Source organism: Aythya marila, assembly GCF_965140915.1.
Source record: "Aythya marila genome assembly, chromosome: 17".
In the NCBI taxonomy this organism is placed as follows: domain Eukaryota; kingdom Metazoa; phylum Chordata; class Aves; order Anseriformes; family Anatidae; genus Aythya; species Aythya marila.
Window position 1 is genome coordinate 7,507,452 of NC_139058.1, and position 12,932 is coordinate 7,520,383.

The window sequence follows — 12,932 nt, forward strand, 5'->3', positions numbered from 1 at the left end:
TGCTCCTATTCAAGCGATATTAGAAAGAAGAGCGCAATAGGTGTGTCAAATCTATTTTTCACAATAGCATACCAACCAAATGGGTTGACCAGAGTGGAAAAAAGCTTCATGAATTGTCAAGGAAAGAAGTTCTTTCACAAGCCTAAGTAAAATAAATAAATATATGAACACAAACTGAAGGCAAGCTTGGTGTACCTCAGCTCTCCCATCTGTAGATGACATGCAGATCACCAACTCATTTTTCCACAACAGGATTTGGAAAACAAAATTGGAAGTTTTCAAAATTTACAGAATGACATCTGCAAAGATAAGTGTATGAAATGGGAAGCGTGTTTATTAAAAGGAAGGAAATGTCAGCTGAGGAAATTCTATTCTGCAGAATTTAAAATAGAAAGTGGAAGTGTCTGGGAATTGTTAGGATGAAATCTAGTGTCTGGAGGTGGTGGCTTGTGATTGAAACAAGTTATTGAAAAGAATTTATTCATCCAAAAATACTTGGAACTTTCAATCTTCTTCTTGAAGCTGAAGAGGACATGCAAAGAGCAGCCAAAGCCAGTAAGGAGGAATGCCAGACCTTTGTGTGTGCCACCTGCGATAGCTCTGGAAGGGGCTGCCTCCAGGTCCGCAGGAGCAGTTGATAGGGAACCAGATGGCATCGAGCTCCACCTGCTGCACTATCTCTGTAGTTCATTTTACTGAGAGCTGCTGGGTGTGATCTCAAGAAAAAGGACTTCAAACATTTTCAGGGAAACTTTTGGATTAATTTCCTCAAGTGATCTCACTTAGGACCACATTTCCTATATTACCGTATGATTTTTTTTTTTGTATCTGTTTAAATTGCCGTTCTTTCTTACATACGGAGTTGTATCTTATTCTGTTACTTCACTATAAAGAAAGCAGGAAATGATCACTGAAACAAACCTTTGATAGCTTAAAAGCAAATTAGATGGACTAGGATAACAGTCTCCTTAAGTTGGAAACACTTTAAAAAAAAAAAAAAAAAAAAAAGTGGGGGGGCAGGGGGGGACCTCCAAGCCTGTTCACTGTTTCTGCACTAAGATTGTTCAGGTTGTCATGATAACATATTGTTGAGCCTAACAAATTAGACTTGGCAGCATTATCTCAGTCTTTTATATCTGCACTACAAATTATGAAGATGGAATTCTCCTGTTCTATCATTATGTACTGTTACTGCTTTAAGCTCAGGTTGCACCTTTTCAGTACACGACATAATGAAAGATATCGTTGTAGGAAAGGAAGCTATTTCCTTCTGTTTTCTGTGATAAGGCTGATTGAATCACATTATCAGTACCTGGGTGGAAGGGTAGCATATGTGATACCTCCCTCCCCTTCCTTCCTGTCAAACTGTGCAAAGGTTAGGTAGGCTTACAGCTCTTTTCTCTTGCCTTTCCTCATGAACTGGCAGAGCTGCCTGACCAGAGGTGGGATGCAGGATAACATTGCATCCTGTAAAACGTTGATCACAAATTTATTTTTTCCCATTGTATCCAGGAATCTCTGAAAGTTCTCTTTGAAAAAAACTTTTCTCCCAGTGCTCTACGGCATTGCACATTTGCAAAGAATGTGCCTAAATGGATTTTGAGCCAGTACTGGTGGTCAACGTACCTCTAAACCATTGAAGTCTTTGGAGTAATGAGTTATTCTGAGAGATTTTTTAAATCGATTTTAATCACGTCATTCAGGGTATTGCCAGCTGTAAAAACAATGGTAGCTGGCCATGGCCAACATATTGCTGCTTCTGCTGGGAGAAAAAAAATAGTTTCAGGAACAAATCAGACTGGAAATTTGGCTGTTTCTGAAGCCTAAGATGCTTCTGCTCCAAGTCCAAATCAGGTTTCTAATAGCTTTCTCTTTAAATACAGATTAAATGTTTGCAATTATAAAACAAAACAGTAACAAGAAAAACCACCACCAGCATCAGTCTGCATGCTATTCCTGTAGCAAAGAAGATGAGAACTCACATGAGCTTACAATTTTGGGTTTTGTTGCTTATTATACTATGGGATGATGCTCAGATAAGGTTGGTGGTTAGCATTGTAGATTGCAAGTACAGAGGAGAAAGCCAGATGAAAGTAGTTCAACCTTTGTTCTCCTCTGCTACTGTGTCAAAAGACTGAGAATTTATTGGAGCTATTTTTTCCATTGTAATCTCAAAATGATGTGTGCCCTAATGTAAATTAAATGTTGTTCAAAATATTAAAATGTTGGATGGGGGGAGGAGGATGAAAACCTTTCACATTTTGAAATGAAATTGGTTCCAGGCCAGGTTCTCTGAAGGCTTGTTTCACCTAGGAAGTCATTTACCCATCCATCTGGCACCTTTCTGCTGTGAAGAGTACTCTGAAGTTTAGAAGGGTGGATCAGCGAAAAATAATAGTTACATCGTTTAGCATTATGTTTCAGATATTGTTTGTGTGCATTAATATACATACAGTTATGAATATAGTTTTTTATGCTGAAAATAAAAAATCAAAACCACAAATACTGGGTTTTGTTTGGCAACAGATTTCTGAGATCCAGTCAACTTTTGAAAGTCTGTTTTCACAAATAAAGACATGGGACTATTCAGACAAAATGTATTGATTATGGCATATAATCATAAATAGTTGCACTGAGTTTTAGGAAAAATAAAATTTAAGACTCTCTTCACTGACTGCATACTTATTTCCAGTAATTTCCTCTGATGGGGTGAAATACGGGTGCCTGCTCAGGCTGTAAAATGATTCCTTTCTCATTCAGTGTGTGAATGAGCTTTTCTTCACACACGGAGGCAGCTCTTGGATGTATCAGGGTCCCTCTAAGATTTGTACTCCCAATCCCTGTCAATTTGCCATCTGTCCCTGCTCCTGCTGACCAATCTTGTTCAAGTGCTCCCCAATTGCATGAAATAGCAAAGCCTTTGGACACTTGTCTTTGACATTTTATTAGTTCATCTTTACATGCTGCAGAAAATCTTATTTCTATTCCAGCTACTTTGCTTTTAGTACCATTGCTACTTAATTTTTTTTTCCAGTCTTTTGTTTATGGGCTGCCTCAGTGATTACATTAGAATGCTGGTGTTAGCAGTTTTCTAGGGGGTGAAGAATACTGCTCCGTACACCTTCAACCTTTGTTCTGCTGAAATGTTACATTGGAACATAGATTTGGAAAGCAGTTTGTGCCTTCCCAAGTCAAGATTCTAAGCAAAGTGCTGTGCTCTTAGGGATTTTTAAAACACTTAAGTATTTCCAGGCTTTGCACTGTTGTGCAAAAGCTATATAGTGTAGCAAGTATTTCATCCACAGCTCTGAATTTGCTGTGCAGAGACTTTCAGACTTCGTTGTACATCAGCTCTGCCCAAGCTATATGGCTGTGGCTTTCTAGGGCCTCCAGCTTTGCTTTGCTTGGAATCAATAAATGAGCTCTTTGATCTGAAACTACTCCAGGAAGGAATTTCTATTTTCATATCCTTTTAGCCTGAGCACCGTACACTGCTGAGTGATCTAAAATCTTTTATTAATCTACCTGCATATATACCTATGTATATAAATATTAATAGGAGGGAATCTGTCTTCCTTCCACTTGAATAACCTACTGGTTGAAGGAGAACTAAAAATGGGCTTGTGTTTGACTTCAGGGCTTTTCATGAGTCTGTGCCATCCTTGGGGGTGAAAGCACAGACCCAAGAATAGTGATCTAGCGTGGTATCTATCTTCAGGGAAGAACAATTACTGGTAAGTAATTTCCTATTCCTGTTTTGGAAATTGGATTTTCTTTTTATGTTAGACGCAGTAGATAAATCTTCCATAAGAAGAGTGTTTTTTTTAAACATTCAAGCACAGTAATTTAGAAAGCGTGTATGCACTTTGCGCGGTAGGTTTTCCATAGGTGCTTCACATGAGAACCTCTCTGTGTGCCAGATTTACTCAGTGACATTTTAAGTGTTTCTACATAAGACTAGCCATTATATTTGTTTTAGTTTGCCTCCCTGTAGGACAACTTATTTGCACCACTTAATTTTGAAAATGGTGACCAGCTACTGTATGGCTAATGAGCACTTCAAATATGGTTACATGTTTTTGTTAATATTTTAGGAACCAGCAAAAAAAGATGGGCGGGAAAGACCACGCAAAGAAGTAGCTGAGGTTCCTACTAATGAGTACTCTTTCAAACCAAAGGTAAGACTACATAGTTTAATTACTGTTGAAGCTTTGATTCGGGATTAAGTTAAAGAAGCCAACAGACAGACATCATATTTAAAATATATACATAAGTGTTTACTGTGTTCAAGGCTTAAAGCCTTACTGTATAAAAGGAACTGGCCTTTTTGCTGGCTGATGAACATATCATAGGTTTTATCTAGTAAAACGATCGCTAATGAGTGAGATAAGTTTATAGTGTAATTTGGTAAAAAAAAAAAAAAAATACTATTCAGAAAATTCACTTTAGTGTTGCTAGTTATTCCATTCATCAACTCTGGAAGGCCAACCTTCAAACTATACAACAGTTTAGCACAGAAATGACTAACGTATTCAGAATGACTGTTTAAGCATTTTGTTTTTTGAAGGACGTAGGTCAGTATTGCACATCCTTATATCTCAAAAACCTGTAGGTGAAAGGGGTGTTGGTCATCTTTATTTCCTTTACTGGGAATTTATTTTTATGGGCACCCTAGGACAACTTACAAGATGCACAAAACTGCCCAAAGGAATAGCTTAGGCTGCCCCTCAGGTTGTGCACGCCAATATTACTCTTCCCAATATATGGCAATTCAGCCATGCATTCCTTGCACATTGAATGCTGCCTCAGCTGCATATTTTATTAGCTTAACTAACACATGCAAAAGCACTGTATGCACACAGCGTGTGATCATCATTCTATAAAACTGATGCAGCTGTTCTCTGGAAGCCCCAAGGATACTTCTAAGCCATGGCTAGTTCAACAACAAATGTAAACTTTTATCTCAGAGATGTTCAGAAGAAAACATGTTGCATGCATTTGAACAATGTACTAAGTTGATGATTTTAATTCCCTTGTGTGAAATTGCTGACCTTGTGTATATACTCCTTTTAAAAATAAATAAGAAACCATTATGTTCTATGCTCCAAAAGCAGCCACATCTGTGGAACTTTTCATATTGCTTTCATCTTTTTGCTTTGTTTGTGTGTGTTTGTTTAAAAATGCCTATCTCCTTGTTTTGAGTCTGAAAATCTTCTTGGACTGGAACTGCTAAAGTATTTCTCTCTCATGTATACTTCTTGTAGTTTGCATAAGCTGTCACAGCAGTCATTCCCTTAGTCTAGGCAATTGAACAGTCTCTTCTTGTCTGATAGTTTAATGAGTCTCACAGGTCCTTAACTGCTTGTAAGGCTTCTGTTAAATCCAAAGTCAGCCAATGAGTTAAAAGCTGTTGAAACGCACGTGTCTACACAGACATACCATATAAAGTTTTTTTACATGCTTATGAAGTGTCCTAATGCTGTCCCAGATATTTTCTGACCATCTCAGACAATGTTTAGTGATTAAAGCTGAACTCTGAGACTGCACATATCTTATCTCTGCTGAGCTCTTATTAATACCCTAATGCTAATTATCAACTTTATCACTTTCAGTCTGACCCACCGGAATCAGTGAAGAGACTCACCTCATTTAGAGAAACAGGAAAGGAGCTGAGGACTCTTAATAAAGCTTTAGCTCAGTCAAGGTAAGGGAATCCAGAGCACACAGAAATGGACCAGTCAAGGCTAGAAGAATTGTTGGTTCTTCAGTGGCAGCAGTTGGATTAGAGACAAAATAATCAACTGTACTAACAGCTTAGGGAAAGATGGCTCATAATTTTTTCTCTATGTGCTGTTGTGTATACTCAAAATTTTGACTCTGGTGCATGAAGAATGATTGATAGCTCTGTTGATAATTCTACGTTGTTTAAGTGTTCATTATAAAGGTGTTTGCTATTTCTTTGCAGTTTTTTTTGCACAAAACAGTATTGTGCCAAGATCTGGTAATCAAAGTAGTCAGAAATAAGCAAAGGTGTCCACTGTGGTGGAAAATATAATGGTAGATATTCTCACTACAAACAGAAATACATGCAGAGACTCATTCAGAATATTCCAACTTGAGTCTCAGGAAGATGCTGACTTGGTAGGAACAAACTCTTGTGCTCCTTAGTTGATGGGAATGGGGATGTTTTAATCAGACATAAATCTGGGATCCTATATAGCCTTCAGCCAACTGTTTGAACAACAACCATTATTTGATTTAGGGGGTTGACCATAAAAATTGGTTGGGCATGCTTGCTTTTCCTAGAATGTATCTTCTATTACCACTGTCAGAGATGCAGTAAGCTGTCTCTGCAGGGCATTTCTTATAGTCCCATTAAAAAACAAAACAAAACAATGAAGCCTATTGGGCGTAGTCTTTAGCAAAGGGTGGTTTCCAGTTTAGGTACTCATACTTTTAAATGCACTTATGCTGCGTTGACACCTGTGTTTCAGCATTGTCACTACAGCTGCTCCTTAAGTTGATGAGACCGAGCCTTCAATATGCTGTTCTGTTTCAATCATACATTTTGATTGCACTCCAAACTTGCCTACAGAAACTATTCACTGTATTTGCTAAGTATTAGCTTAAGTAATTGCTAAACCGTTTAAGTCTTGCAGTAGGTGACTCTGGAGTTTTCTACATTTTCCTGGAACCTTCTAGCTTTCTTGATGCGAGTATTAACCTAAGAAACAAGAATCATTTGCAACTGAAACAGCAAGCAGTAGTACAAAAAGGTGATTTACATCTGGCAAGGTTTAGTTACAGCCTGCTGCAAATAAAATTGACAAATTGCTGCTGCCAGCCCCAGCAGGGTACACCTTACATGAGTGTTTACCACGTTTGTAGACTTTGAGCCTTTGAAGAACATTCACTAGATAAAAATAGTTGAATCAAAGCAAGCAGCAACAAGACAGACATTTATATGGAAACTTAATTTAATTGGTTAAATCCAAGGAAGTCTGCCAGTCAAGAGAACACGTGATATTGTATCTTCATAATATGTTAAAGATTGTTTGAGATTGTAATGGTACAGAAATCAAGGAAGTTAGAGAAAAGTAGCTTCTTGGCATGTGCTACTCCAGAGGAATCACAACTTTACTTTTCACAATGTAGTGTTTATACAATGTAAACATTTTGAAATATTTATACTATAAACATTTTTACTAAGCTGTATACTACTTACTCATTATAATGTTAAATTTCACATTCTTCCCTTTTATCCTTATTTTAATCCAGTTATTTTTCATTTATTTTGTTAATTTGTGAATTTTCACTTTATAAATTTGACTGAAAAGGTGATAAACCATAAGCAAAATAATAAATGTTGCATACTTCAAATGTTGAATGAGCCATTTTAGTAAAGGCTGGCTTGGTTTTGCTGTAAATGCAGTGTTAATTATGTTTGTCTGCCTTCATTGCTAACTATTAGTGGCATTGTCTCTTTGAAGTCAAGTTAAAGTTCTTTTGATGAAAAGCTGTCAGAGGTCAGTTTCTTCTTGATTTGTGATTTGCAGGTGCTTGCGGCTTGTTTTAGGATGTTTTACATCCTTTAATTTTGAATGAGTAGGATAAAAAAATACTTAAAACGTTTTGTAGGATGAAGTTTACCATCACCCGTGATATGAAAAGGCTTGATTTTTAAGTTTGATGCAACTGATTTGCCAGGCATTTGGATGAAGCTAACTGAACCATTCTTCTCATTATAATTTATAGTTCAAAGGAATTGAGTGTCATTTTGCTAGTAGGTTAACCTGAGGGGGCCTTGGTTTGTTACTTGCTGGGAAACATTTTGAAATGTCAGTAGGAGCTACGTAGTATTTTTGCATACCTTGACCAATGTAGAGATGTTTAGGATCAACTGAGCTTTTCCACATCGTTGAAATTCTCTGCAATTAAATAGACTGAGTGAGCTTCTAATTATATAATTATAGAGATTTTATACCTACAACTTATTCAGCATATGAATGGACAATACAGGGCTGTTTTTGCAGAACCTGGTGTTTTGAGCTCTTGATGAGGAGTACTGAATCTGAAGGATTCAGTGGCAAGAAAAACAATGCTTTTCCAAGGTGGCTTTGCTGTGTTCTAAAGCAGCTCCATGTAGGACAAGTGGTACAAACTGCAGCTGGATGTGATTAGTTCATACCAGAAGGAGAAAAGTAGATGGCCTCTCCACGCTTCCTGCACCTTCTGCTCCCTGTTTCTGAGCATTATAGCATTGTGGTGAGTGCTCTATAGGGAGGTCAGAAATTGGGAGTGGGGGTATCAAGACGGTGATCCTAACTCCTGCTGAGCAGTGCTCTGTGTACCTTTGTACAAATCATTTGACCTCACTGCACCTCCGTCAAGTAAATTGGAATCAGAAACAGTGCAGTGTATCTGAACTAAACTTACTGCATAAATATATAGCTTTTAATTTGGCATGGATGGCAGAGTGTGAATGAAAATTGCTTTTTTTTTTAACATATAGGGTTTTTTTCTTTAACCATTTGTATTTACATTCTTTATTTTCAGTCATATTACCGTTATCTTACGCTTTCAGGGATGTTAGCTTGAAAACTTGTATGATGCCTAGCACTCAGGGCATGCAAGCATTGTCTTAAGTCCACAGCTCTGATGGGTATCAGGTAGATGATGATTACTCTGATAGGAAATAGGAAAAAATCAAATTGTGGATGTAAGATTATCACTGGAACAATTGTGACTGGAACTCAGGTGTCTCAGGTAAGTAAATACTTGAGTTGTTATTCTAGATTTCAGTGATGTCTCTTTCTCTGATTCTTTTTCAAAATTGGGCCACTAAATCAGAAGCTCCAGGGAAAGACTTTAAGAGATCCAGTCCATCACTCTGGGTGAGTGCAGTTGTTTCCTATAATAGGTGAAGTGATTTGTGTAGCCTACTTTTAACTCAAGACACATGCTTCACATAATCATAAATGCAGATTCACCTTCAGCTGGATGTTTAATGGTAATGTAATCTGCAAAATTATGTTAAATGCAGACTTTTAATGATGTGAATAGATTTGATCCTAATGTATTTTGATGTTATGTTTTCTGAGTGATTTAAAAAAAAATAACAAAAAAACACAGCTAAAAGGACAGAGAAGTTCTTATTCTTTTATGGACATTATCAGCAGAATTGTCTGTTAAGTCCTGATCAGTTGTACCTGTACCACAACCACAGAGGACAGGAATGTTGGGCAACTTCCTAAACATCTAATTTGGCCCACAGAATGTTTTTTTACTGCTGATGCAGAAAATAGACAGACCCCAACTCTATTTTAATATCCCAAGCAGAACTTGGTGTGCTGACAAGTAAGAAAATCTATACCTGTTAAAGCATCTCCAACTCCTCCGTGTTTTTCTAGTTCCATAAACTTAGTTTTCAGTTGTATGCAATACTTGCTTCATGTAATTTCAAATGCCTGAGTGGGATCTATTCCTGTCCACTGATTTTCCATCACCATTGAAATGTAGGTGGAACACAAAGCAAAAGAAGACTTAATCTTGTGTTACTGCACAAGTAAATTTATATTTACTTTTTACATTGACAGCACAGTGTGGTGCCTTCATACTGATGGCTAGCAAAGTTCCACTATACTTCTCTCTCAATCTTCTTCCTCAAAGGAAGAGAGGGAGAAAATAAAATGAAAAGAGCTTGAGGGTTGAGATAAGGACAGGGAGATCACTCACCATTTACCATCACAGACAAAACAGACTGAACATAGGGAGATTAATGTAACTTACTGCCTATCACTAACAGATTAGAGCAGTGAGAAACTAAAAGCAAACCAAAAGCATCCTCCCATCCACACTATCCTACCTCCTTTCCCCATGTGGTGCAGGGGAACAGGGAATGGGGATTACAGCCAGTTCATAACACTTCATCTGCTGCTCCTTCACAGTCGTTCTCTGCCCCTGCTCCAATGTGGGGTCCCTCCCAGGGATGCCATCCTTCCCTAACTGGTCCTATGTAGGTTTCCCACAGGCAGCAGCTCTTCAACAACTGCTCCCGTATGGGTCTGGACAATCGGGCTGATCCTTCAGAAGCAGACTGCTCCAGCATGGGTCCCCCACAGGCTGCAGCTCCCCTGAGACCTCCTGCTCCTGTGTGGCCTCTTCTCCACAGGTAGCAGCTCTGGCTTGGGGCTTGCTCGGGCGGGGATTCTCCATGGACCGCAGCCTCCTCCAGGCCACATCCACCTGCTCCACCGGGGGCTCCTCCACCCATGGAGGGGCTGCAGCATGGAGATCTGCTCCATGTGGGACCCATGGGCTGCATGGGGACAGCCTGCTCCACCAGGGGCCTCTCCATGGGCTACAGAGGAACTTCTGCCCCCCTTCTGCACTACCCTTGGTGTCTGTAGGGTTGTTTCTCTCTATATTTTCTTACTTCTTTCTACCTTAGTGCTGTTGCACAGCAGGTTTTTTGTTTGTTTGTTTGTTTTTCCTTTTCCTTTCTTAAATCTGCTCTCACAGAGGCACAGAAGCATTGCTCTATGGCTCCACTCTGGCCATTAGCAGATCCCTTTTGGAACTGGCTGGGACTGGCTCTTATCTAATGTGGGGCAGCTCCTGGGCTCTTCTCACAGAGGTTGCTCCTCAGCCCCCCTGCTACCAAACCTTGCCATGTAAACCCAATCCACACAGTAAATGATAAATTTACACATTTGGGTTTTGGTTATTCTGTTTTATGAATATCAGAAATTTAGCTTGTTCAGTGCCTAATCAGAGGTTCTTAGCAAGCTCATGAGAAATGTGTTTGCATACTGTTGTGCAAGCAATGGTCACTTGTTTCTTGAGAGCATTTGTTGTCTGAATACATGTTCAAATGAAGTTTGCCTGTCATTTTGTGTAATACCACACATTCTTTACATTGTAATCCTGGTGGTGATCCTGCAGCACATCTAATAAAGTTTATTCTATTCATTGTGGGAATTAAGTCACAAATCCTATATGCCTTATATAATTTAAGAAGTGAAGTATGATGTGAACTACAATGGCCGTGGAGAAGTTTGCTTGAGAAAAAATAGGGAAACTGATTTTTGAGATGTAGACTTGCATCTTCTAGTGCTTTCTAAAATATGCAGTAGCCAAATGACGTGATATGCAGAAATATATCCAACATACTTTATATGTGGAAATCAAGAGTAAGCGATAACTTTTTTTTATATTATTCTGTTGTATAAGCCTGGATATTCCTCGACTGTCGCTGTATGACCTTTTAACAATGAAAATGCTACCCATTCACCTTGAGTGTTTGTACAATGCTGCTTTGACTAAATCTGCATGTAGGATAAAAAAGAACTGTAAGAAAAGCAAGGAGATGAAACCAGCAGCCTTTTTAACCAAATATTGAGATACAGAGTTTCAGGAAAAGATAATTTCAAATGAGAATTACTGTACTGATGGTTTGGACCAAAGAGCATGTCAGCAATACTTCTTAGTAACAAATTCAGACTACAGAAAAGGAGCTATTTTCTGGGGGGGAAGCAGAGTGGAAAATGCACAAAAGAAGAAAACTGGAGTGTAAATCATTAGGACAGCAACTTTTTATTTCAATGAAAGCAGTCAGGCTAGCGGAGCAGAATGCTAATACATACTACAGGGAGTCAGTGAATACAAATGACCTTTGTGGATTTTTTTTTGCTGCCTTTCCTTATGATTGAAAAGGAACAGCGAGCAGTTGTCTTAATTGGATGTTAATTGATACATATTCATGGAAAGTAATGTCTGTGATCTTGCAGCTTGTTTGTATTAACAAGTATAATGGAACAAACTGAGGAAGTTTTTTAGGAATAATGATCAGAGTGACATAGCATAGTAGTATGAATTTTAAAATTATCTCAAAAATGTTTGAAGTCGTTACCAGAACAGACTTAAATGCATTCATAACGCTTTAATATTCCACTTTAAACATTAAAAAACATGAAGTGCAGATAAACCATATAATTATGAACTCATACCTCCTCTTAGTAATATTCTCTTTAAGTATAAGATGATCTTCATGATAATATACAAGAGGGTGATGGCAATGCAGAGGTTGTTCAGGCTGTCATCTTTCATAAATATCAGTCTATTCTAAGCAGAAAGTCTTACCAGTGCCTTCCGGCTAATGAGGTGTACCAAATCACTTTAGGGAGGTATCAGAGAGCTGGCAGGTTACCATTTTAACTAAACTACAAGTTAAAATATAGGAAGGAATTGCATGTCTTTTTGTAGCATAAAAAGATCTGTTTGGGAAATCTGTAGATAATGGTAATTCTTCTTCGGGGATCAGTGCGTCTTAGTTCCAGTGGAGGTTGCACATGTAGACAAAGAAGTCCTGAGTTACTTGGCTCAGAATTTCTCATTGATTCAGTGGGTGGAGTACAGTATGGCAGAAAAGATGACACCTTTATTTGTGACACTAGGCCAGGCTACCCATGAACACCTCCAGGAAGGGGGCATCTGCAGCTTCTCTAGGCAACCTGTTGAGCACCTCACTGCCCTCAGTAAAGAATTTCCTCCTAACATATGATCTACATCTGATGTCTTTTAGTTTAAAACTGTTCCCCTTGTCTTACCACTATCTGCCTGTGTAAAAAGTCACTCTCCATCTTTTTTATAAGCCCCCTTTAAATACTGGGAGCATTCTCTTCTCCAGACTGAACATCCAGCTCTCTCTCATAGGAGAGGTGTTTTAGCCCTGTGGTCATCTTTGTAGCCCTCCTCTCGACCTGCTCTATAAGGTCCACATCCTTCTTGTGCTAGGGGCCCCAGCCCTGGACACAGCACTCCAGGTGGGGCCTTGGGAGGGCAGAGCAGTGGGGGACAATCCCCTCCCATGACCTGCTGCCCACTCCTCTGTTGATGCAGCCCAAGATGCAGTTGTTCTGAGCTGCCAGCAC

General features: G+C 38.8%; 1 protein-coding gene across 1 annotated transcript in view; it reads left to right on the plus strand.

Annotated features, from left to right (window-relative positions):
* The window catches only part of CCDC60 (coiled-coil domain containing 60), a 58,175-nt gene that overhangs the window by 15,502 nt on the left and 29,741 nt on the right, over nucleotides 1–12,932 (plus strand). Inside the window, exons 2-3 of the mRNA XM_082774456.1 lie at nucleotides 4,095–4,178; nucleotides 5,613–5,704. Coding sequence (XP_082630582.1) covers nucleotides 4,095–4,178; nucleotides 5,613–5,704 — 176 coding nt within the window. The remainder of the gene's footprint in view (nucleotides 1–4,094; nucleotides 4,179–5,612; nucleotides 5,705–12,932) is intronic.